The sequence below is a fragment of the Ursus arctos genome, unplaced genomic scaffold (genome assembly GCF_023065955.2).
Source record: "Ursus arctos isolate Adak ecotype North America unplaced genomic scaffold, UrsArc2.0 scaffold_7, whole genome shotgun sequence".
In the NCBI taxonomy this organism is placed as follows: domain Eukaryota; kingdom Metazoa; phylum Chordata; class Mammalia; order Carnivora; family Ursidae; genus Ursus; species Ursus arctos.
Genome location: NW_026623089.1, coordinates 39,479,943 through 39,506,341, shown reverse-complemented (window position 1 = coordinate 39,506,341; position 26,399 = coordinate 39,479,943). Strand labels below are relative to the sequence as shown.

At 43.4% G+C, this 26,399-nt stretch overlaps 1 protein-coding gene across 5 annotated transcripts in view; it reads left to right on the top strand.

Moving 5' to 3' along the window:
* WDFY4 (WDFY family member 4) overlaps positions 1-26,399 on the top strand; it is a 280,511-nt gene that overhangs the window by 58,108 nt on the left and 196,004 nt on the right. For all 5 annotated transcript variants that reach the window (XM_057308810.1, XM_057308808.1, XM_057308809.1 and 2 more), the window contains one exon: positions 14,046-14,139. In XM_057308810.1, coding sequence (XP_057164793.1) covers positions 14,046-14,139 — 94 coding nt within the window. The remainder of the gene's footprint in view (positions 1-14,045; positions 14,140-26,399) is intronic.

Sequence of the window (26,399 nt, the reverse complement as noted above, 5' to 3'; positions counted from 1 at the left end):
GTCTGGAGGTGAAGGTGGAGTGAGGAGTGAGTCAGGCCATGGCAGGCCTTGCAAGCTCACCACATGAGGCCATCTTAGTTTTGTCCTACAGGTGATGTGGAGCCATGGAAGCCTTTGGGCAGGGCTGTGGAATGATGGGCTTTGTGTTCTAGAAAGGCCACTCTGTACGACTGGGACCGGAGAGGTCCCTCTTCAAAACCAGGAGTGCTCCAAGTCTGTTGGCTGTCAGAGGACTTGGTTCCTGCCCTAGCATTTGACCTCTCCTGGCCCCTCCTGGGCCTCGTGGGCTGACCTTCGTTCATTATATCAGCAACAGGAACAATATCAATGACTTGGAATTTGAAGCCAAGTCGTGGCTGTAATGCAACAGGAACGCGGTGTGCGCCCGGCAAAGACACGGTTACAGCGGGTGCTCTGCAGACCAGAGCCCTAAACTGTCCTTTGCAGTCCTCTGCTGCTGTTCATCTGGGGTCGGATCTAGTAGTCACTCAGTAAATATCATCATGTTCAAAACCCAGAAAGATTTTACTTTCTGGACATATACAATATATGCTGTCAATTCCAGAGACCCAGCGAGAGTGCTGGTAAACTGTAAAGCTGAAGTATACGAACCTTTTGCCTTTCTCACAGTAGCTGTGGCTCAGACATTGCTACATACCCACAGCTCTGGGACAGTCTAGGGGTTTGCTGGAGTCAGAAGCTCCGCACACCAGGCTGCATTAGGGCCTGACTTTTTGCAGCTCTGGCTGAGGCTTGTGGGCCCTGGGATGGAGGCATTTTGGAGGGTGTCCCTCTGATGCTAGCCCCCCACTCAGTCCTCCTTGACATCAGCAACCTATTCTCTGACATTCAATGCCTGGGGGCAGTCTTGGATCTGGGTCTTAGGTGGCCTTGGAGGGTGGCCTGGCTTTTTCCCTGGTGACTCCCCTGAGCGGTCACCCCCCAAAGGGGTCTTGCTCTGTCACATCTGCCATTCAGGCTGGGCCTGCTTTTCCATGCTCCTCTGGATGGCCAGGGATTGAATGTGTGCACGCGCGCGTGGTGTGTGCGGGCGCATGCAGACATGTGTGGGTACTTGTGCGTGTGCACGTGCATGTGAGTACGTGGGATGTTGGGTGTGCATCTCAAGTGTGAGAACCCAGCTGAGCCCGAAGCGTCTGCGCAAAGCCTGTCCTCCCTTCTGTGGACCTGTGGCTTTGCAGGGAGCTTCCTCTTAAACCGCAATGCGCCAGTCCGCGGCGACCCCATCTGAAGTTTCGTTTTCGGCAGTTTCGCTTCTGGCCGCCAACACGGTCTGGAAGCAGGTGCTCTTCCTCCTGACGAATCGTCAGCAGGCCAATAGCAGCCTAACGCAGCGTCCGTGCCTGCGTCCGGCACGTCCCTCCCTCTCCTCTCTGGGTATTTTATCCGCTCCCGTCGCCACAAGAACGGTGAGTACGGTCCGAGAAGATATTTGGAGACACAGGGACCGCATCCACGTAACTTTGATTGCGGCATATTGTTAGAGTTTTTCTATTTATTGTTAGTTGCTATTAATCTCTTACTGTGCCGAATTTACAATTAAACTTTATCATAGGTATGTATGCATAGGGAAGAAAACAGGGTATACAGGGCTTGGTACTCTCTGGGGTTTCTGGCATCCCTGCAGATAAGGGAGGACTACGGTTTCTTGTCGTGTCTTTTTTTTTTTTTTTAAGATTTTATTTTTTTATTTGAGAGAGAGAGGGAGTGCATGAGCGGGGGGAGGGGCAGAGGGAGAAGCACACTCCCCGCTGAGCAGGGAGTCGGATGCTGGACTCGACCCCAGGACCTTAGGATCATGACCTGAGCTGAAGGCAGACGCTTAACCGACTGAACCACCCAGGCGCCCCTCTTGTCGTGGCTTTTGAGATCAGGAGAGCTGACTGTTAGAGCTGCCTGCCGTGCAGCCTGGTGCCGAGCCAAGCTGCCCACTGCGGCAGGATGGCTGCCCTAGCGCGTCCCTAACATATCTCCTGGACAGTGGTGGCACGGCTTCTCCTCCAGAATGCAGCTCCTGCCTGCACCTCTCTGGCTCCCTCCCTGGCAGACATGGAGTCTGGAGAACGCGAGTCCAGAACTTCAGTAAGCACTCAGGGAATGCCCACACTGGTGCAAGGCACTCGGGGCCAGGCACCGGTGAGTACTTGGGGGAAGGGACAAATGACTGCTGCCCCAGCCCTACACCTGGGTGTGGGAGAATCAGAAGTGTGAGTGGATCATTACCCCTGTGCGGTGGATGCCGTCCAGGGCAGCCCCAGAGATTAAGGGGGAACAGAGCAGTGCACCTGACACAGCCTGGGAGAGGAGTTCCGTGGGGCCTTCCTGGGAGAGGGGATCCCTGAGCTAAGCTACGATGAGAGAGACAGGGGCTTGGATCGGGAGGGCTTGGAGAGGGCATTCCCAGGCCTGAAAGACCCCAAATCAGCCCTGCTGAGGGAAGAAAGCTCAGGGCCTTGGTAGGGATTACAGAGACAGAGCCACACACTTGAGGGTGGTGCTGAGACCTGAGCCTAGAAGGGGGTCCAGGCACGAATGGCCCCAGGGCTGGCAGGAAGGGGGGGTGTTATTCCTTGGGGAGTGGGCAGACATGTTGCAGAGGCCACTCTGGTGTGTGTGTATGTGTGAGACTGTGTGTGAATGCAAGAGTGTGAGTGAGTGTGTGTGTGTGAGTGTGGTTATGTGTGTGTGTGTGTGTGTGTGTGTGTGTGAGTGTGGAGGGGGAGAGATGGATAGAAATGACAACGAGGAGGGGGAGGAAGGCAGGAGCTGGGGTCTACCCCCCCAGCTATGGTAATGGCCGGCATCCAGACAGCAGGCTGCTGGCAGGAGAACCTTTTGAGACCTGTTTTTAGGACATAATGTCCTGGCCCTGGTAACCAATGGGGTGAGCCTGGGGGAGGAGTGGCTGGTGCAGGCCCTGACAGGGAAGCCCTGGTGGAAGATCTGGTTTGGGAGAAGGTGGCGGCTGTGTGCAGTAGCCTGTGCAGACGGCCAAAATGAGATCGTATGCCTTTTAATTTTCTAATGAATTAGTCAGGAATCCACTGGCCATAGTAAGAAGAGATAGAGTAGCTTAACCTGCCTGAGAATTTGGATATCGTCTGGATGAGGGATAGTCTGACTTCCACAGCTAAGCAGGAAAAATCCCCGGATCAGATGTGAGCACCATCATTGACGACGTGCTGCTGCTGTGGTCACTGGGCCAGGGGATGGGGATAGCCAAGCTCGGGCTCTGTGTGATGCAATGTGATGTGGTTCCACTGGTTCTGAAATCCCTGCAGGCCTCTGGGTTTTTCAAAGGCAATGACATCACTCTTACTTTGTAAAACTTGACCAAGCGTCCCTCCTCCCCTGTCCTCACCTCTGGGCCTTGAGAGATACAGATAATCATGTATATGATTTTGGATTATAACTTCTGGATTATAACTTTCAGTTACACTCACAGGTCTTTTGCAAGATACAAGCCATCCAGGAACACTAGGTCATGTGGGATATCACTGTCCGCCCTCCTTGGCATTCAGAACCCCTACCCTCATTCCTGCTCTTGGGATCCACACCTCAGAGCAATGCTTCTCCAAGTATGGCCTATAGCCCAGCTGCCCGCATCAGAATCAGTTGTGAAAGTGCTAAAATACAGTCTCATAAACCAGATTTCCTGAATCACAATCACTGGGGTTGGAGTTTATGGATCTGGTTTTTGTTTTTTTTTTTAAGTTCCTCTCATTATTTTTAAGCACATTAAACTTTAAGAACTTCTGCCCCAGGTACTGGGTGTCTTTTCCTTAAAAATGTTTTTTAAACATCTAACTTTTTTTTCTTCAAGTGAAATTGACATAACATGAAATTAACAATTTAAAAGCACACAACTTGGTGGCATTTAGTACATTCATGATGTTGTGCAAACACCACCTCTGTCTAGTTTCAAAATATTTTCATTATTCTAAAAGGAAAACCCTATATATATATTCTCATTCCTTCAGCCAACCCCTGTGCAAACATCAATTTTTCTGTCTCTTTGGATTTCCCTCTTCTGGATATTTCATATGAGTAGAATCATACAATACGTAGTCTTTTGTGTCTGGTTTCTTTTCACTTAACATATTTTCAAAGTTTATTCCTATTGTAACATAGATGAGTTTTTCAAAGTTTATTCCTATTGTAACATAAATGAGTATTTTATTCCTTTGTTATGTGTGAATATCATCCCATTGTACGCATACACCACAATTTGGTTATCTATTCATCTGCTGATGGACATTTGGCTTGTTTCCACCTTTTGGTTATTGTAAATAGTGCTGCTGCGAACATGTATGTAAATGTATTTGAGTATTTGCAGTTCTTTTGTGTAAATATATAGGAGTGGAATTGCTGGATCAAATGATAATTCTACGTTCAATGTTTTGAGGAGCCACCAAACAGTCCTCCATGTTAGCTGAACAAATTTTATATTTACCAGCAATGTATGAGGATTCCAATTTCTTCAGATGCTCACCAATATTTATTTTCCATTAAAAAAATTATAGCCATCCTAGTGAGTGGGAAGTAGAATGTCGTTGTGGTTTTGATTTGCATTTCTCTGATGGCTAATGATGTTGAGTATCTTCATGGGCTTGCTGGCCATTTCTGTATCTTCTTTGGGGAAATATCTATTCAAGTCCTTTGCTCATTTTTAAATTGAATTGTTTCTCTTTGTGTTGTTTAGGTGTATAATTTCTTTGTATATTATGAATAATAGACACTTATCAGATACATGATTTGCAAATATTTTCTCCCATTCCTGTTCTTTCACACTTTTAATAATGTCCTTTGATGCATAAAAGCTTTTTATTTTGATGAAATCTACTTTATGTATTTTTTCTTTAGTAGCTCATGCTTTTGGTGTCACATGTAAGAATCCATTGCCAAATCCTAAGTCATGAGGATTTACCTCTGTGTTTTCCCCTAAAAGTTTTATGGTTTTAGCTCTTATGTTTAGTTCATTGATCCATTATATGGTGTGAGGCCAGGGTTCAACTTCATTCTTTTGCATGTGGCTACGCACTTCTCTCAGCACCTTGTGTTGATGATTCTATTCTTTCCCCCACTGAATGGTCTTAGCATCCTTGTTGAGGACTGTCAATTCTATTCCATTGGACTGTGTGTCTGTCCTCAAGCGAGTACCACACTGTTTTGATTACCATAGTATTGTAGTAAGTTTTGAACTCAAGAAGTGGGAGTAGTCCAGCTTTGTTCTTTTTAAATATGGTTTTGGCTATTTAGAGTCCCTTGCAAGTCCATATGAATTTGAGGACTAGCTTATATCATTGAGTATGTTAGCTGTGGTCTTTTCATAAATGTCCTTTATCATGTTGAGGAAGTTCCTGTTGATTCCTAGTTTTCTGAGTATTTTTATCATGAAAAGGTGTTGGATATTATCAAATGCTTTTTCTGCATCAATTGAGCAATCCTTTATTTCTTTTCCCTTTGTCTACTAATAGTGTATTACATTGATTTTCTTATGTTGAATCACTCACATTCTTGCATTCCTGGGATAAACCCCACTTAATCATAGTGTATAATTCTTTAAATATGCTGTTAGATTTGGTTTGCTAGTATGTTGTTGAGGATTTTTGTGTGTATATTCATTAGGGATATTGTCTGTAGTTTTCTTTTTTCTTTGTTTAGCTTTGGTATCAAGGTAGTAATATAGGCTTCCTTGCTGTTCCCTGAACATGCTGGACATACTCCCACCTTAGGGCCTTTTGCATTGGCTGTTCCGGTTATTTGAAATGCTTTTCCCACAGATATTTGCCTCCCTCTTTCAAGTCTGTCCAGTTGTCACCTTCTCAAGGAGGCTGACTCTGCCACCCGAATTAAAATTGCAAATTGCTTCCCTCCTCCACCCTAACACTCTTCATTCTTTCTCTGCTCGAATTTTTTCTCTCAATGACACATAATATATAATTAACTTATTCATGATAATATATTAATATATTATACTATATTATAATATGTAGTATGTATTACACAATAAGAACTTTTATTATTTATAATTTACATATTTATTATGATTATCCACTCCTCCTCTCACATCCTGGGTATGGGCTTCAGTTTGTTTAATTTATAGATGTATCTAAAGTGCCTGGCAAATTGTTAGGTCAATAAATATTTGTTCAGTTGAATTGAATAAATTAACACCAATCATTTCACTCCTGGCAGATTAGCCATCCTTGGCTGATGGTGCCAAGGACAACCTGACCATGGGCTGTAAGGATAGCGCAATGGGCATGATGTTTGAAGATCAGTTGTTTGTAATTGGGATCAGATTTGTGGGGGTTTTGTGTGTTTGTTTTTATTGTTATTATTAATTTGAGAATTTATACACAGTAAAAGTCCCTTTATTGCTGTGAAGTTCTATGGGTTTTCATTCATTTAATTTCATGCCATGTGACCACAGTCAGGACACAGAACAGTCCCATCACCTCAAATAATTCCTGAATGTTGCCGCTTGATAGTGAAATCCTTTCTCTACCCCTAACCCCTGGCAATCACTGACATACAGTTTTGTCTTTTCCAGAATACCATGTAAATGCAGGTATACCATGTGTAATCTTTTGAGGCCAGACTTTTCCATTCAGCATAAGGCCTTTGAGATCCATCCGGTTCTTTGCATGAGTTGTTCATGCATTTTTATGCAGGTACTCCATTGTACGGATGCCAGGATTTTCTCCATCTGTAGCTTGTCTTTTCATCTTTAAAGAGATTTTCATAGAATGAAAATCTTTAATTTTGATGAAGTACAATTTATTAATGTTTTCTTTTGTTGGGCTTTTGGTATCGTGTGAGAGCTCTGCCTAGCTCTGGGTCACCAAGATTTTGTCCTGTGTTTTCTTTTAAAAGTTTTATAGGTCTGTGATCCATTTTGAATTTCTTTTACTACAGGGTGTGAAGTTAAAGTCAAGATCATTTTTTTTTGCGTTTGGATATCTAATTCCTCCTATGCCATTTGTAGAAAATATTATCCTTCTCCATTGAATTATCTTTGTACCTTTGTGAAAAATCAATTGGCCTTATTTATGTAGGTCTTTTTCTGGACTCTATTCTGTTCCATTGATCTGTGTGTCTAGCCCTTCACGAATACTGTCTTGATCACTGTAGCTTTGTAATAAGTCATAAAACCAGCAAATGTGAGTCCTCCAAATATATTCACCCTTTTTAAAATTGCTTTGATTATTTTAGCTCTTTTGCCCCTGGTTGTTCTAGTATATGTAAATATAATGATCATGGGCGCCCGGGTGGCTCAGCCCGTAAGCGTCTGCCTTTTGCTCAGGTCATGATCCCAGGGTTCTGGGATCGAGTCCTGCATTGGACTCCCTGCTCAGCGGGGAGCCTGCTTCTTCCTCTCCCACTCCCCCTGCTTGTGTTCCCTCTCTCGCTGTCTCTCTGTCAAATAAGTAAATAAAATCTTTAAAAAAATATATAATGATCGGCTTGCTTGCATTTACAAAAAATGTTGGGATCTTGATTAGAATTCATTAAATCTATAGATGAATTTAGGGAGAATTGAGACAATTCTATTACATTTTACAAACCACAAATTTTGTATGTTTTTCCTTTTATATTGGTCATTCTTTCTTTCGTTCTTTCTTTTTTTCTTTTTTTAAAATCAAGTTCTGTGGTCATTAGAATACAGAGCCAGCACAATTTTTTAAAAAAAGATTTATACCTAAGTGTTTAATCATTTTTCAAGCATTATTTTAAATAACATTTTTGAAGTTTTGTTTTCCAATTGTTTACTTCTAGTATATAGGAATATGTCTAGTTTTTACATGTAACTGTGTATCCTGAGACCTTGCTAAGTTCACTTGTTAGTTCTAGGAGTATTTTTTTAGATACTGCTTGGGATTTTCTATGTAGACAATCATGTTGTCCGTGAATAGTGAGGTTTTTCCAATCTTTTGTTCCAACATGGTGTTGAATAGGAGTGTGGAAAGCAGATACCCTTGCTTTGTTCTTAGTCATAGGGAGAAAGCCTTCAGTCTTTTGCCATCAAACATCAGCTATGTTTTTTTTTTCTCCTCCTCTTCTTCTTCTTCTCCTCCTCCCTCTCTTCCTCCTCCCCCTCCTCCCCTCCCCCTCGTTCCCCTCCCCTCGTCCCCCTCCCCCTCCTCCTCCTCCCTCTCCTCCTCCTCCTCCTTCCCATTATTAGGTTATGGATGATTCCTTCTATTTCTAGTTTACTGATAATTTTTATCAAGAACAAATGTTGGATTTTTCAAATGCTTTTTTTCTGTGTATGATCATGTTTTTTTTTCCTTCTTTAGTTTATTAATATGATGGATTACATGGATTTATTTATTTTTATTTAAATTCAAGTTAGTTAACATATAGTCTATTATTAGTTTCAGGGGTAGGCTTCAGTGATTCATCAGTTGCATGTAACACCCAGGGCTCAGTACATCAAGTGCCCTCCTTAATGCCCACCACCCAGTTACCCCATCCCCCCACCCTCTGCCCTCCTGCAACCCTTGTTTTGTTTCCTAGAGTTAAGGGTCTCTTATGGTTTGCCTCTCTCTTTTATCTTCATTTTTCCTTCCCTTCCCCTATGTTCATCTGTTTTGTTTCTTAAATTCCACATATCGGGGCACTTGGGTGGTTCAGTCAGTTAAGCGTCTGCCTTCACTCAGGTCATGATCCCAGGGTCCTGGGATCAAGCCCGCGTCGGGCTCCCTGCTCAGTGGGGAGTCAGCTTCTCCCTCTCCTGCTTCCCGTGCTTGTTCTCTCTCCCTCTCTCTCTCTCTGTCAAATAAATAAATAATTTAAAAAATTCCACATATGAGTGAAGTCATATGGTGTTTGTCACATTGATTTTTGATAGTGAAACAGTGTGGCATTTGTAGGATAAGTCCGGTTGGTCATAGTGCCTTATTTGTTTTATACATAATTATATTTGATTTTTAAATAGTCTTTTTTAGGATTCTTGCACCTCTATTTGGAAGAGATGTTGGCAGGTAGTTTCTGTAATGGCTTTGTCTGCTTTTGCTACCAGGGTAATTTTGGCTTCGTGAAATGCATTGGGAAGTGTTCTTTTCTATTTTTTGAAAGAAATTGTATAGAATCGGTGTTATTTATCTTTTAAATGTAGAATTCACCAATGTAAAAGTCTGGGCCTGGAGTTTTCTTTGTGGGAAGGCCTCTAACAACATAATCAGTGTTTGTAATAGCCACAAACTATTTTGCTTATTTATTTCTTCTTGCTTGACTTTTGGTAGTTTGTGGCTTTGAATGAATTGGTCCATTTCACTTAAATTGTCAAATCTGTGTGCACAGAGTTATTTGTTGCATTTTCATATTATCTCTTTAATGTCTGGGGGGTATGTAAGGATATTCTCTCTTTCATTACTCATATTGATATTTTGTGTCTTTTCCCTTTTTTGATAGTTTAGCTAGTGGTTTTTCAATTTTTAAAATGTTTTCAAGGAACTAAATTTTTACTTTATTTTTTCTGTTGTTTTTCAGTTTTTAATTTCATTGATTTTTGTTATCTTTATTATTATTATTATTTGCTGCTTATTTTGAGTTTATTCATTTATTTATTTTTAAATAGTGTCATCACTGCTCAGCCTTTTGGCTAAGATCAAGTGTAAAATATAGTGTCTTAAGAAGCAGGCTATAGATTTTTAATTGGAGAACTTTCGTCTTTTGTAATGTAAGCGTTTCATCCTACACATTTTCCTCTATGCCCTGCTTTAGGACCATCTCACATATTTTTCTGATATATGTCCTTTTTATTTGAGTTCAAAATATCTTAAAATTTTCCTTGAAACTTTCTCTTGGACCCATAGGCTATTTAGAAATGTGTCGTTTACAATACGAATGTACTAGATACTACTGAACCGTACACTAGAAAATGGTTAAGACAGCAAGTTTTAGGTTATTTGTATTTTATCACAATTAATAAGAAATATGTTTTTTAGGGGCGCCTGGGTGGCACGGCGGTTAAACATCTGCCTTTGGCCCAGGGCGTGATCCTGGTGTTATGGGATCAAGCCCCGCATCAGGCTCCTCTGCTGGAAGCCTGCTTCTTCCTCTCCCACTCCCCCTGCCTGTGTTCCCTCTCTCACTGGCTGTCTCTATCTGTCAAATAAATAAATAAAAAAATCTTAAAAAAAAATAAGAAATATGATTTTTAACTCCCACGAACATGGAGATTTTTCAGTTATCTTTCTATTATTCATTTTTAATTTAATTCTGTTATGATCAGAGAACATACTTTGTATGATTTTACTTATTTGATATGTTTTAAGGTTTATTTTATGACCTACAGTCTATTGTGACAAATTCCCACAGAACGTGAAGTGTGTTCTGAAGTTGTTGAGTGAGATCACGTCAGTTGGCTGATGGTGTTGCTCGGTTCTATACCTTTGATTATTTTCTGTCTACTTTTCCTATCAATCACTGGGCGAAGACTGTTGAATCTCCAGCTATAATTGTGAATTTGTCCATTTGTCCTTTCACTTCTACCAGTTTTTGTTTATAAATTTTGATGCTCTGTTGTGAAGTGCCTACACATTTTGGATGTATGCCTCCTTTAATGATGATGCAAATAACATTTTTTTTTTTTAACATTCCTGGTAATTTCCTTGCTCTGAAGTCTGCTTTCTCTAAGATTAGTAGAGCCATACCAGCTTTCTTTTCATTACTGTTAGCATGGTTTAAATTCTTTTTTACTTTTAACCTATCTAATATCATTATATTAAGTGGGTTTCTTGCAGACGGCATATAGTTTGGTTTTTTATTTTTCTCCATTCTGACGCTATGTGTCTATTAAATGGTATATGTAGGGGCGCCTGGGTGGCACAGCGGTTAAGCGTCTGCCTTCAGCTCAGGGCGTGATCCCGGCGTTCCGGGATCAAGCCCCACATCAGGCTCCTCTGCTATGAGCCTGCTTCTTCCTCTCCCACTCCCCCCCCGCTTGTGTTCCCTCTCTCGCTGGCTGTCTCTGTCTCTGTCAGATGAATAAATAAAATCTTAAAAAAAAAATGGTATATGTAGGCAGTTTTTACTTAATGTAATTTCTGATGTGTTTGGACTTAGGTCTTCCATTTTATTTTTTGTTTTCTCTTTGTTCCCCCTTCTTTGTTCCTCTGTTTCTCTTTCCCTACCTTTTTGTGGATTATTTGAATAGATTTTAGTATTCAGTTTGAATTTATCTATTGAATTTTTGACTCTCTTTTTGTCTAGTTTTTTCAGCGCTCGTTCTAAGGATTAGAGTGTACATACTTAACATTCTACTGTTAAGTATCAAATGGAATACAGGAAGTTTACCTCTATGCAGATCCCTTTATTCTCTGCTATTTTTGTTGTAATTGTCATACATGTTGTATCTAATAATATTTTGCTTTCAACCATCAATACATATTTTAAGAACTTAACAAACGATATAGTCTTCTATTATGTTTACCCAAATATTTACCATTTCTCTTGGTCTTTCTTCATTCCTGAAATACCAAGTTTCTTTCTGTTATTGTTTCCCTTCCAGCAGAAAAACTCCTTTCAGTATTTTAGAGAAAATCATGACAAGAAATTCTCTTTGTTTTCCTTCATCTGGGAATCTATTTATTTTGTCCTTATTTCTGAAAGATAGTTTTGCTGGACATGAAATTATGTATATTTCTTTTCAGCACTTTAAAATTGTTGTGCCTATACCTTCTGATTTCTCATGAGAAAATCCACAGTCGTTCAAATTGTTCTTCCCCTGTATGTAATGTGTTGTTTTTCTCTGGCTGCTTCTTTCAAGATTTTTCCCATTGTCGTTAGAGTTTAGCAGTTTGACTATGATGTGCCGGGGCAGACATTGCTTTGTTGCTTTTGTTTGGGTTTTGCTAAGCTTCTTGAATTTTTAAGGTTCTGTATGCACCAAATTTAAAATTTAAAGAAATAATGGCTAAAAGCTTCCTGAACTTTTTTTTTCCCCCCACACGACACTCCTTCTCTTCTTCTGGAACTCCTACAATGGGATATTAGATCTTTTAGTATCGTTACACGTGAGCTTGAGGATTTCTTACATTTTAAAAAAAATCTTTTGGGGCGCCTGGGTGGCACAGCGGTTAAGCGTCTGCCTTCGGCTCAGGGCGTGATCCCGGCGTTATGGGATCGAGCCCCACATCAGGCTCCTCCGCTATGAGCCTGCTTCTCCCTCTCCCACTCCCCCTGCTTGTGTTCCCTCTCTCGCTGGCTGTCTCTATCTCTGTTGAATAGATAAATAAAATCTTAAAAAAAAAATCTTTTTCCTTTTTGTTGTTCAGATTGGGCAATTTCTACTGATCTATCCTTAAATTCATGGACTCTCTCTTATCTTTCTTTTATTGTTCTCATTTGGTGAGATGTTTAAATTTGTTATTGTATTTTCAGTTCTTAACTTTCCACTTGGTTCTTTTTTATTACTCCTATTTCTTTACTGAGACTTCCTAGTTTTTCATTCATTTCAGTCATAGTCACCCTTACTCCTTAGAGTGTGGTCAAACAGCTGATTTAAAGTTTTTGTCTGATTAAAAAAAATAAAGTTTTTGTCTGATAGTTCCAACATCTGGGTCACCTCAGGCTTGGCATCTGTCGATTATCTTTTTCTGGGTGAGATATTGAGATTTCCCAGATTTGTTCTATGCTAAGTAATTTCAGATTGTGCCCTGGACATTTTGAATGTGAGGAACTCTGGCTTTTTTTTAACGTCTGGAGAATGTTGATTATCTTGTTTTAGCAGGCAATCGACCAGGTTAGGTTCAGTCTGCAAGTTCTTACCCACCTTCTGTGGACCATGTTTCCAGTATTAGTTTGGTTTCACCGACTTGGCAGTGAGATTTGATCTATTCTCTCTTTGCTTCATGAAGTAGTCAGTCTTGGGTGATGCTTTACCCTTGAGTTCAGTTCTCAAAGCCTCTGGAATGTGATTTAGGGTCAGATCCACACACAGAGCTCAGAATTGAGCCCAGAGGCTAATACATAGTCTAACTTTCTTAAGCTTCCTCCTCTTCATCATCTCCCCAACACTTTATGGCTCCCAGGGGCCTCTTCCTTCTCCTCTGTCCATGAAGCCGAGGCTTTAGTTTCCCTGCTTTGCCATGTATTTCCTACCACTGCATCTGTTTCTGGTGACAAGCCAGAAAAGGAAAAAGAGAGACAAGAACAATGGAGATTTTGCCTACACTCTTGGAACCGTAGTTCTTCTGGTTAGAGAGAAGGCTTGTCTTCTCCCAGATATTCAGACACCTGCCTGGCTGCTGCTACCGCTATGAGGTTACCTGGAGTCTGGCTCAGAAAGAATGAAGGAACCCAACAAAGAAAATCTCAGGGGTTCTCATCCATGCTCTGTGATCTTCAGGAGGCTTCTTTCCTGTTCCTCAGGCCAGAAACAGAGATGTTTTCTTGGTGCTCTGTCCTTGTCTGCACGTGGCGCACATTTCTGTTTTCAGATCCCCCGTGAGCACATACCAAGGAATTCTGGAGGGGGACACCCTAGGAAATTCAATGCCAGTTGCATGGTGCTTTGGGTTTGGTTTCCTTCTCTGCTACCACTTACTTTTCAGAGTCATCAGAGAGCTGCTTATGTGCTCTATGGGAGTTTTGAGTCACATTCAGTGGGTAGGGCAGAGTAGAGTGTGCTTACACCATCTTGAAGGGATCCAGAAGCCCGTATGTGTATGTGCTTAACATAAAATGAGAGCTTCTCCATCTCCTCTATGTCTGGAGGGAAGGGGAGAAGACCAGGCAACTAACTTGTGTTGAATATCAACTATGAGACAGCCACTGTGTCCCAGGGCCCAAAAGCATTATTCTATCTCTTTGAGAGAAGTATGGTGTTGTGAGTTCCACTGTACAGTTGGGGGAAATTAGGCTCAGATTAATTACTTCAAGTTATACAGATAATAAGTGGTAGACTGAGGATGTGTATTATGGCCTGTCTGAGAAAGATTCAGAAAGGTTTATGAAAAGCAGAAGAGACCAGAAAACTCAGATCTGATATCCCGCTTTCCCTCTCTCTGCAGGGCGGATGAAGGGGACACTGTGATCACACACCCCGGGGTCCTATGCGTCATGGTGAGACTGCTGCCTCGGTTGTACCACGCAAACCACCCCCAGGTACTTGCTGATGAACACACATATTTATCTTTTTCACGTGACTGATCATTTAAGCTCCTTCTGGCCAGACTTCTTCTTTGCCTTTGCCCTCAGTACCTTGCGTTAGCAGACCACCCTTGCAAAGCACCTTCTGCTGGGGAGACTAGAACGTCTGGGACCCTTGACTGAGTTCTGCCATCCTTCCTTCCAAGGCCACTTGAAATAGGTCATTTCTGCTGGGGAAGTGACCTTCTAAAAACAACCACCAAACAAAAACTAGCTGAAATGATTCAACCTTCATGAGGCACGCCCTGGGTTCTAAGGACAGCAGTGGGCATTGGTGGGGCCAGAAGTCCTTTGCCCCCCCCCCCATCTAGTCATTGATCCTGCAGGTGCTGGCTGTGATCGTGGCTCGGTGCTCTGTACAGGACACGCTGGGCTAACAAGATGGACACTGTCCGTGCATCTTGTGTCCATCATGGGGACCAAGAGATGGTGCCGGTGCAGACAGACTAAATAAATAAGCTCACAAATGAATATACAATTACAAATTGTGACAAGTGATTATAAGGGGGAAAACAGGATGCTGAGAAAGAATAATGGGAATGGAGGTGGGGGAAGACCTGATTAAATCTAATTTAGAGGAAGGGGTGGAGGTCAGGGAAGCCATCTCCTAGATGGTGACATTTAAGCAGGGCCCGGAAAGATGAGTAGCAATTAACCAGGCAGGAAGGAGCCTGCTGCAGGCGGCTGGGGTGGGAGCAAAGGGGGAGAGTGGGAAATGTGCCATATGGGGCAGGCACAGGAAGGCTGGAGCCCTGTTTAAGTATGGAGTTTTGTCCCAAGGGCAGCAAGAAGCCTCTCAAGTGAGTAGAGGATGACTCTATCAGGTTTTTGTCTCTGTTTGTTGCATGGGGAATGGCCTGGGAATGGGGGCAGCAGTTAGGAAGCCATGTCTGTGGTACCACATTGAAGGTAGCTCAGATACAGTGGTGTCTGGGCAAGTGCAAAGAGAGAGGAGAGACAGAATCTCAGGACCTGGAGATGAATGAGTCCAGAGAATAGGAAGAGGGAGACTCAAAGACAACCCCCAAGTTCTTGTCCTGGCAGAACGAAGGGCTCCATTGTAGGGTGAAAGGATTGAGTAACAAAACAAGACAGTCCTTGTTGAGGAAAACCTGGAGAGTGCACGCTCCGATGAGTGCAGATGAAAGGAAATGAATTGAACTGAGCAACCAGGTGTGGCGCTGGACCCTTTCGTGGTTTGCCCTCCTAGCAGTTTTCTCAGGAGTATTATTTGTTTTAACCAGCGGGGAAACAGAGGCTCAGAGAATGTAAATGACTTTGAAGGATTCCCAGTTGGTGGACCCGGTGTTAAATGTGGTCCTACCTGGTGGCAGATCTCCTGGTCCTTCCCCTGCACAGCAGTGGCTTCCATAGGAAGAATGAGGGGCCGGGGTTGCAGGTCCAGCTGTGTTCTGTCCAGGATTTAAAAAGGAAGTGATAGGTTCTAAGGGGAAATGAACACTAGTGGTGTTATTAATCACAGCCTGAAAATGACAATGACCTAGAAAATATTGCAAGCCCACCAAAATCAGTGAGAGAAGTGGAGCGGGGCAGCAAAAGCCTTCGTGTGTAAGGAAGGGGACTGTTTTCACCAAGGAAATTCTGTAATGCTTCATACATTGCAAAAAAGGACTGACCTGGTTCCATGTCTCAACATCCCTTTGTAACTAGAATCTTTTTTCTGGTTCCTGTTCCTTTGCTGGAAGGTGATGATGAAGTGATGATCAAACCAACGAATAGAGACACATCTCATAGTGAAATGGAACGCACTTACATTTCTCAACATTTACAGAAAAGCAATAGCTGGAATAATATGGGCTCGATCGTTTTATTAGTTACCTGTTTCTGTGTAACAAAATGCTGCCCGGTTAAACTATGTCATTCTTTCTTATGGTGCCCGTGGCGTGGGTGGCCTCCATCTGTGTCCCTCCAAGTGAATTCTCCCACAAGCCACACAGTAGCTTAGGGCTCCCAAAGACAGAAAAGCCGAAGCTGCCAGGCCTTCCAAAGGCTTAGGCCTTGAACAAGCTGTTGCTTCCACAGCATTGGTCTGTTGGTCAAAGTGAGTCACAGGTTCAGCTTAGACTTAGTGGGAAGGGCCATATGCCTCCGCTACTGTTGTGAGGGGTTACGTGTGTGTATAGGACAGAGGGAATTGTCGGGGGTCATCTTTTAAGACTAGTACCTACTGGCCTTTAGCATCAGCTGGTACATAAACATATTTGACCCCGAAATAAAGTGTCTTCTAGTTCTTTACATATCTTCTAGTCATTTAGTTGTCTCAAGTCTGGGACTTGACTTTCCTTACCTTGACATTCAAGACAGGGTCTGCCCAGAGCACTTTGGACACTAATCCACCCTTAGGGCTACTTCTGTGCCAGGCATGTTGTTTCATCCATATTCGTCACAGCTCATCCCAGCACACTAGAATCTCCCCACACTGCAGGTGCTTGAGGCTCAAGAAAGTTGTGTAGCTTCTTACGGTCATGGAGCTGATGAGGGGAGGTCTGGAACTCACTCCTGGGCCCCAAATCAAGGTGTGTTTGATGAATAGGTCTCTCGCCTTTGCAGCTTTTGCAGAATATAAGGTCATGAATTCTTGGCATAGTACATTTTTCCAGGTGCAGTAGCCTCATTGTAAGGATGTCTGGTTTCCTTTGCTGTATTTCCAGCCATGCAGTGTACTTGGAATGAGAACAACGAAGCCAGTGGTTTAGGTGGCCTTAGCAGCCAAATGGTTGCTGATGGGTATGTCGTGCTAAACTTCACTGCAGTGATGACCGATGAAGTGATGTAGAGCAGAGGGTGGCCTGTCTCTCCACTGCTAGTGAATGGAAACTGCATGGCTGAACCTGAGTTTCAGATACACTCGGAGTTGTCACATTAGTGTATGGAGTGGAACTCGACTCCTCTGTGATGGTAATTGGACACATTAAGTATGCAAATGAGAATTCCATTTGGTATTCAGGTCACAATAAGTAATTTAGGAAAAGTCTAATTCTCCCTCACTGTCTCTCAAAATGCAAATGAAATGTAGTAGTGCATTTTCTCGAATATTTTCCGCAGATGCCAAATCAGCAGCTATTAAAAGTTGAATAATTACAGTAATTAATTTCTGAAAGGGGGGGTGGGAAACCTCATAGCGATCAATAGAACAATAAATCAAATGAGAAACGAGACCACACAGGAAAATGCTAGAATGAAAAGGACTGCAGGACCGCATCTTTGGCGTGGGAAGGTTCAGTAGATGGCAGTGTTAGTAAGAAGATGGAATGTGAGTTCCCCTCATCTCCCTGTTGGTTGGCTTGATGGTTCCCAGCATAACGCTCTTAGCCACCTTCCTACCTGGTGGATGCTCTTCCTTCCTGGCGGATGAGAAATTGATGGCTTTCCAAGGTACAGACGTCATTTCAGGAGTGACGACTTAAATAACTACGTATATGGGTGGTCTGATTTATTTCTAATTATGGCCACATGAAATTTGTTTTGCTCATAACCAAAAGGTGTCTTTCCCCCTTCCAAAATGCTAGCACCATGAGCTGCTCTGGAAAGATAAACCAGCTGTGTCATCACTGGTATTAAAATTGGACTGTGGGAATTGAACTGTGAATGTTGCTGTCCTAAGCATGAGGCAGAAATGGAGTCCAGCTCAGTTCTCTGGAAGCTAAGTTGGCCTCAGAACAAAACTAATTGGAAAGAAGACATTTTCCCTTTCTAGCACGCTCAGCAGCCACAAGGGTCTTTCTGTAGGGATGTGGCTGTGGGCTGGAACTCTGACCTGTCCTCTCTGGTCCCTGGCATCACTCTGCTTTCATCAGGATTGCGGCCTTTATTCAGTTCCTAGCAGCGGGGTATTTGCTTGTGCTCATGACAACCGTAACTCAGAGGGCGGGAAGCCAGATCCAGTTTAGCAGAGGTGGGACTCACACTGTGTTGGAGCCACCAGTGTGACACATGTGCACCTGTGAATAATTTTACTCAGCATCTTCTAGATGCCACTGGGGATTCAGAGACGAATGTCACAGGAAGTCACAGACTGAGTTGAGAGTGCCTAGGAGTGTAGAAGACAGTAAGACCACACTCATGGCTAGAACAGAGGTTTGCCCACTGGGCCTTGGGGACAGAGGGGAGGGAAAGCCACAGAGAGCTGGGGACACTGGAACCAGGCTTTAAAGGAAAGACATGCCCATGCCAGATCAGGTAGAGGAGGGAGGGAAGAGGAGAGGCTCATCCACAGAGACAGTCACACGTGACGATGTCCATTTGGGGACTGAGTAGTTCAGCTGGGCTAGGATAGACCATGTGGATCGGCAGTGCGTGGGGCTGCAAAGTCCGGCCAAAGCCATACCATGAAGGGCGCTGAACACCATGCTAAGAGAATTGAACTTTATTGGGTTACCATCCATCATCATCATCATCATCATCATCATCATCACGAGACTCCAGTCTTAATGTGAACACCTGCTATGTGAGGCAGAGTTCAGGCTCTGGAGACACTAGAATTTCATCAGATCTCAGCTCCGCCACTTAGCAGTCACACAGCCATGGGAAATGAAGCCTCTGTGAGCCTTCACTTTCTTTGCTGTAGTATGGGGGTAATAATGTTGTCCTCGTGGCATTATTGTGAAGATTAAATGAATGAGTCCTTAGCATGGTGAGTGGTGAGCAAAACGTACACTACACCATGGGAAACACTTGCTGAATGGTAGAACTACTGCTACTAGTTGCCAGAAACTCTGTATTTTATCACTTAATCTTTATAATAACCCTGCAAGGTGGGTATCAGTATTGCCACTCTGCTGATGAGGACTTGAAACTTGTAGAAGTCGAGTGACAGAGTTAACACGGTTGCTAGGTGGTGGATGCCCATGACGCCAGGCTCCTGGACCTCCTGGCTCTGTGCTAAGGGACTTTTCCTGTATGGACGTGGTAGCCATGGGAGGCTATTGGAAAGCAACACCATGATCAGACCTGAGCGTTAGAGAGACTGTGACCTACAGTCAGCCGGCACTGCGAGTCACTGTTGGCTGTGTTCCAGATTCTACTGCCATGGAAATGTCCTGTGCAGTCTGATGGGACAGAGAAAAGACTGGGCTCTGGGCTGCATTTGTCTATCAACTCATTCTTGATTTGGAAAAGGGTGCCATTTTCTGGAATTAGCCTGCATTTCAAACACATTGAACTAATCATATGGGTTTCAAATAACTAAAATATTGACAGCATTAATAGCCCTTGGTAGCATTGTGTAAGGGCGTGCTATTTGAAAAGAGCCATTTCCTCCAACAAGGAAATGGGTAAAGTAGGAGTCTCATTTTGTTAAATTATGACACATTAGAAATTCCAAATATGTTGAATTTTATGTATCCTATGCTATTTCATACTGAAACCCCATCCCCCCATTCCTGTTGTTGCTAAGCGGGAAAATGTCAATCCTGGTCAAAATCCAGTTTACTTTTTAGAGGAAATAAACATAATTTCACAGGACAACAAAAAGGATCAAAGCAAAATGCAGTGGATGTAGAATGATGGAGCAGAAGTTAAAGTTGTATGGGAAGACGTCCGGCCCAATTAGTTCTGTGACTGATGTAGGCTACTTCCAGTCTCCACACCTCAGTGTCGGCTACTGAGATTTGGCCTAGACCACAGGGGTTGCAAACTCAATGTCTTGGGGCCAAGAAGGTCAAAGAAATGTATAGGTGGAAATAATAGGGAGTGGTGAGGTCTGTGGCTGTCAGGAAGGGTACTTCTCCTGCCTACAGGCACTTTCACTTAAATAGGGGCAGTAAAACAGAAGGAAAGTCAGACTATGCCCACCAAATAAAACACTTTTAGACACCATCAGTTTAGGACACTTATGAGATCAGAGTTCCCTTCCTTATGAGCACATCATACTATGTTAAAATCATGGGCTTTGGAGTAAGACTTGGTTGAATGCCAGTTCTGACACTTATTAGCTGTGTGACCCTAGGAAATTGATGTATCTTCAAGTCTCAGTGTCCCCTTATAATATTTTCCCATTGGGAAAAGTAATGGAGAGTAGAGTTGTAAAGTACTGAGCACAGTACCTGGCACACAGTATCTGCTCATCAGATGGTGGCTCCATTATACCACCCCCCGCCCCGACAAGTGCCCCTTTTCTTCTAGTTTTGGCGTCTGTATTCCTAGGACTTTGGGTCATGGCATATAGAAATCTGGAAATAGTAAATGGAAGATAATACATTTTAGGTATATTTCCAACTGGCGTTTTACTATTATTAAATTAATAACAGAGAATTGGTGTTGAGCTGTATGTTGCAGTCTACTTGTGAATCAAAAGACTGAGTCTTCTCTTCTGCCTGTTTTGCATTTGATCCATGACCTGAGTGAACTCAAATGGCAGATGACATAAAGCTGGGAGGAGGAGTTACCCACTGGCTGACAAAATGGGGATGTGAGGGGTTCCTACTAGCCTGGGAAATGGATCAGAAACCTTTTGGGTCAAAATTCAGCAGAGATGATCAGGCCTGAGCTCATGTCTTAATGCGCAGGGAAGAACAGAATAGAATATGTGAAGGAGTCCTAGGGGGTTTACTGCATGGTCAGTAATTGTCCCAAGTGGGATAAGGACACTGCTACGGTGAGCGCTACTTCCCTCTCTATTTATAGAAGTATAGTGCCCAGCTAAAGGGAGGTGGTTGTCCAGTGACCACTTAACATGCTACATCTGTGTTTGTCCAGAGGAGAGAAGCCAGGATGGTGAGGAATTTGAGAAACTTCCTTAGTCATGGAAGGAAGAGTGAACAGATCTCAGGGTAGGTAGCTTAGAGAGAAAGGCATTGGGGAAATAAGAGCTGGGCAAATACTTGTTAGTCAATTGGTGGCAGAACAGTACACACAAAGACCAGTTAGTTATGCAGCAAATGATCTGGGCTCAATATAAGGACAAACTTGCCCAGACTAGATGGGCAGCTGTGGAGGTAGTGAGCTAGTCTGCACTGGGGGTTCCAAGTAGCTTGGAAATGTGGCCATTGGTGGGTTACATATATATGAGACTCCCACCTATCCTCTCAAGATGGCAGAAATGGTCAAACCCATTTAGGTCTTGCACACAGCAAATATTGTGTACCAGTTACTAAATTCAGATGATCCCAGTGTGGGCTAAAGCCATGAGCACTTAGTTTTTCCTTGATGTTTTGAGACACTGGCCTAGGACAGGATGGGATAGGTACCCACTGCCCAATCCATAGAGTCACCAGTTTGAATTGGCTTTGCCTTGAAAACCCAGAGCTGGCCAGTGCTCTGCAAGCTTCTGCACCTCGGGGCCTGGAATGCAGTGATCCCAGTGATAAAGTGGAGCTGACCTTCTGGTTTGAATTCCTGTCCCTCTACTCACCATGTAATCTCAGCAAGCCATAATCTCTCTGGGCCTCAGTTCCCACATCTGTAAAATGGGGTAATAATAGCATCTAGTTCATGGTGTTTGGGGATTAAGGTGTTTGGGGATGAGCCAGTACACGAAAGCACTTAGAAGAATGAGCCTTCAAATAGTGAGTGGGCAGTGATGTTGGCTCCCATCGCTAGCCACGGGGCCTGCAAACATGGTAGGTGTGTGCCCCTGCTCTTGCACTGAGCTGGTACAATGCTCAGTGGCCACGAAACCAGATGCTCAGTTGGAAGGAATCTTCTTGCTATTAGAAGAGAAGACCACAACTAAGAAGTGTTGATTTCCTGAAAACACTTGTATTCTATAAGAAAAAGCACTTTCACAGAAACTGTTTCTACTGACTCCCACAAACAACATACCAGGGGGGTTGGTATTTTCATTATCTCCATTTTAAAGCTAAGGAACTGAGGCTTTGAGAAAATAAGTAACCTGCCCAAGTTCACCCATTAGTTAGTGTCAAAGCAGCACGAGAACCTAGCTGTGGGAAGATTTTGTTGTCCTGTGCTTAGAAGGTGAAGGAAGGGTGAACGTCTATCTGGAAGCTCAGAAACAACACGCCAGGGCTTAAGCCACAGTTTGCTTGTGAATAGATCCCTCATCTCTACCAGAGACTGTATACTGTACAGTACGCAGTCCTTTGTCCAGGAAGATCCTCCAGACAGTCGTGGATGGCTATCTGTTAGCTGCAACAAAAATCTGCTCTAAAAATATTTCTTAACTAGGCAACCCATGGAACGGGAGAAGATATTTGCAAATGACATTACAGATAAAGGGCAGGTATCAAAGATCTTTGAAGAACTTCTCAAACTCAACACTCAAAAAACAAATAATCAAGTCAAAAAATGGGCAGAAGACATGAACAGACACTTCTCCAAAGAAGACATACGAGTGGCTAACAGATGTGAAAAAATGTTCAACATCATTAGCTATCAGGAAAATCCAATCAAAATTCAAATCAAAACCACATTGAGATACCACCTTACACCAGTTAGAATGGCAAAAACTAACAAGGCAGGAAACAACAAATGTTGGAGAGGATGTGGAGAAAGGGGATCCCTCTTACACTGTTGGTGGGAATGCAAGTTGGTGCAGCCACTTTGGAAAACAGTATGGAGGTTCCTCAAAAAGTTAAAAATAGAGCTACCCTATGACCCAGCAGTTGCATTACTGAGTATTTACCCCAAAGATACAGATGTAGTGAAGAGAAGGGCCACATGCACCCCAGTGTTCATAGCAGCAATGTCCACAATAGCCAAACTGTGGAAGGAGCCAAGATGTCCTTCAACAGATGAATGGATAAAGAAGATGTTGTTCATATATACAATGAAATATTACTCAGCCATCAGAAAGAATGAATACCCACCATTTGCATCAACATGGATGGAACTGAAGGGGATTATGCTAAGTGAAATAAGTCAAGCAGAGAAAGACAATTATCATATGGTTTCACTCATAGGTGGAACATAAGGAATAGCACGGAGGACATTAGGGGAAAGAAGGGAAAATGGATGGGGGAAAATCAGAGGGGGAGATGAACCATGAGAGACTATAGACTCTGGGAAACAATTGAGGGTTTCAGAGAAGAGGGGGGTGGGGAGATGGGTTAGCCCGTAATGAGTATTAAGGAGGGCATGTGTTGCATGGAGCACTGGGTGTTAAACGCAAATAATGAATCATGGAACACTACATCAAAAACTAAGGACGTACTGTATGGTGACTAACATAACATAATAATAATAATAATAATAATAATAATAATAATAATAATATCTCTTAACAAAAGTTGTGTCAACAGTATACCTTGACTAAAGCACCAGACACATTCGGGGAAGTTTATACTGCCTTTTCTTGGTGGGGAGGAAGCCCTGGTGGCAGGCAGAAAGGGTTCTGGCTGGAGAGTGGTGTTGGGCCTCACACAGCCCTCCGCTCGCTCCACTGCTCACCTGACCCAGCTGTCATGTAGTGAGGATGTGTGTGTCCAAGGTGATGGAAACTCTCCACTGATGTTACAGGGTCCAGGCTGGGCAGGCATCCTCCTGGATGGATATTCGCAGGCTGGTTTCCCTGGTGGTGTTCTCAGGGCTGACCACAGACTCATTGCGGGGAAGGTGTTGGGAGCTGGGGGTGAGTAAGCCTGGCTGACAACTGCCCATGATCCCCAGCCTTTCCCTGAAAAGCCATGCCCACTTTCACCCCTTCATCTTTGCATGTGCTGTCCCCACTCCCAGGAAGACCATTTTCCCTGCTGGCGTGGTTCTCTCATCATTATCCTCCAACGCTTAGTTGGTGCCTCACCTTTTCTGGGCACTCGCAGCCCTCTGGGTTAGGGGTCCCTCCTGTGTTTCTGCCCTTGTGCTTGCACTTAGCAGGCAACTCTGGCATTTGAGGCAGAGACAGGTACTAGGGCAACAAGGGTGAAGAGTCATTGTCTCAGGCAGCAGTTCCCAGTGTGGTGGGGACAGGGGGTGGTGGGAAGAGATCTATCTGTCTATCTATCTATCTATCTATCTATCTATCATCTATCTATCTATCTATCTATCTATCTATCTATCATCTATCTATCATCTATCTACCGAGAGAGCTATCAGAGTGTATTATTTATGACTGAAGGACGGACAGTGCTGCTTGGGAAAATCAAAATGATTTCTCAGATGAGAGAACATGTGAATTGTCTCTTGAATAATAAATAGGAGCTCAGCAAAGGATGGGACTGGAAGGGACATTCCCAGCTTCGGGCAGCAGTCAAGAGCGTGGTGCATTCAGCAAAGGGAGAGAATGTAACTAGGGCTGGATCACGGGGTGGACCAAAGGGAAGGATGAAGTAAAGTTGGGAAGAGACAAATACTTTGTAAGTACGAGCTCCTAGGCTTCTCTCACCGGGCAGCATTAGACATCATATGCGGTGATTTGTGAGGGAAGCAGAAGGTTTGGAGCAGGTGCCCGCATGCATCTCGGTCTTAGTTGCAAGGGCATCAAGGAAGCCTTGTCTTGTGACATGGCTTCTACGGATTCAGTGGGACTCAGATCTCTTACACGTAAACCAAGATCACAAACTCCCACACCTACAAGGCCAGGTGGACACCACAAATCAGTCTACCAGGCTGATGGGGACTGTGGCAAAGGGGAAAATTTACACCCATGTATAGAAAGAACTAATCCTAAGTAAGCAAAGATAACCATAACAACTTATCAAATGAAACCCATCTGTGGGCCTTATTTACCTGTGCTATTTTGGAAGAGCTGAGGTCCCTTAACTTGTACCATCTCTTTTCCAAAATCATCAAAGAACATTTCAGCCAAATTGGAATAAGCAGCTAATCCAAATTCGAGGAGCTCAGTAGAACTCCCTGGTTCTTTCTAAGTGTCTGGGGGAGACCATGGTCATCTGATGGTTTTTACATCTATGTCAGGACACATCATAGACTTATGTGTCCAAAGCCCATGCCTCCTGGGAGGGACCCACCCCACCAGCACCCAGTCCTCAATGGGCTCTGGGACTGTATTAATCTGGACCAGAAGAGAAAGTGGTGGGGGGGGAGGGAGAGGTAAAGAACAGCAAACATCCACAGCTGGACAAGGATAGACTCGAAGCCTTGACTGTTAAGTGGAGAAAGGAAAAAGCTCCTGAAGGCTGCCCCGCAAATCGCTCTGTGATAATTTGCCTTGCGGGTCCAGCCTGCCCGCCAGCCCATGGCCCCACGCGCTCACCGCGGAGTCCTAATTGAACCACCATCCCCTAGCCTGCATTGGAAGTAATATGCGTTAGGAAAATCAATCCATTTGTAGGGGGAGAAACCAGACTGGTTTCCTGCTACTGCTCATATTTTCACTAAAACCCCATTTTACTGGAACCAACATTGAAAAAAACAGCACATTTTATTCAAAACAAGGCAATATTGGTATTGACAGAGCTGCAGTGATAATGAGGACGATCGATGTCCCCTCCTCCATTATGGGGTATTGAGCAATTTTGGAGTAAACTTGTGGCATCATTAGACAAGATCAGCATTTCTCCCTTTTGAAAACTTTCGGGTTTTTTTCTTTGTTTCTTTTTTTTCCTGCTTTTTTGCATATTTAGATTTTAAGTAGCTCTTCTCTGGTGGATAAAAAAAGAAAAAAAGCAAGCAACAACGAAAAAAGAAAGCCAAAAGTCCTCAAAGTAATAAGTGAAGTGCTGATAATAAAACTGAAGATTGTAGACATTTCTTTTTAATTCTTATTAATAATACATTGTGATGTTATTTTTGCATCTTGCTTCATACAGACTGTCTCCCCAACTTTTGCCCCAAATTAAAATATTGCAGTCACCAAATAATCCAGGTTCTGGAAGAGGGAAAATTCAGAGCAAGCAGGTAGAGGCTCCCTCTGTGTTCTGAGAGGAGGAGACAAGAGGAAGGGCAGAGGTGTGGGCTCCGTGGGATGCAGGGAGGGACCCACATGGAGGAACTCCTCAAGTAAAAGTGATGGAATTGTTTGGTGCAAGTGAGTTTTGACATTTCTTCCTTCTGTCTCTGGTCCCTATTGGGCTGTACATTGCCTCTAACAGTTTACACTGGGTGTGTCAATACCGTAGTGACAGGGAAGGGACTGTCTCAGTCCATCCAGGCTGCTATCACAAGATACCATAGACTGGGTGCCTTATAAACAACAGAAACTTATTTTTCATCGTTCTGGAGGCTGGAAGCACCAGGAGCATGGTGCTGGCAGATTCATTGTCTGGTGAGGGGCCACTTCCCCACTGATGGCCCAATTCTTACTATGTTCTTATATGGCACAAGGCAAGAGAAGGCTC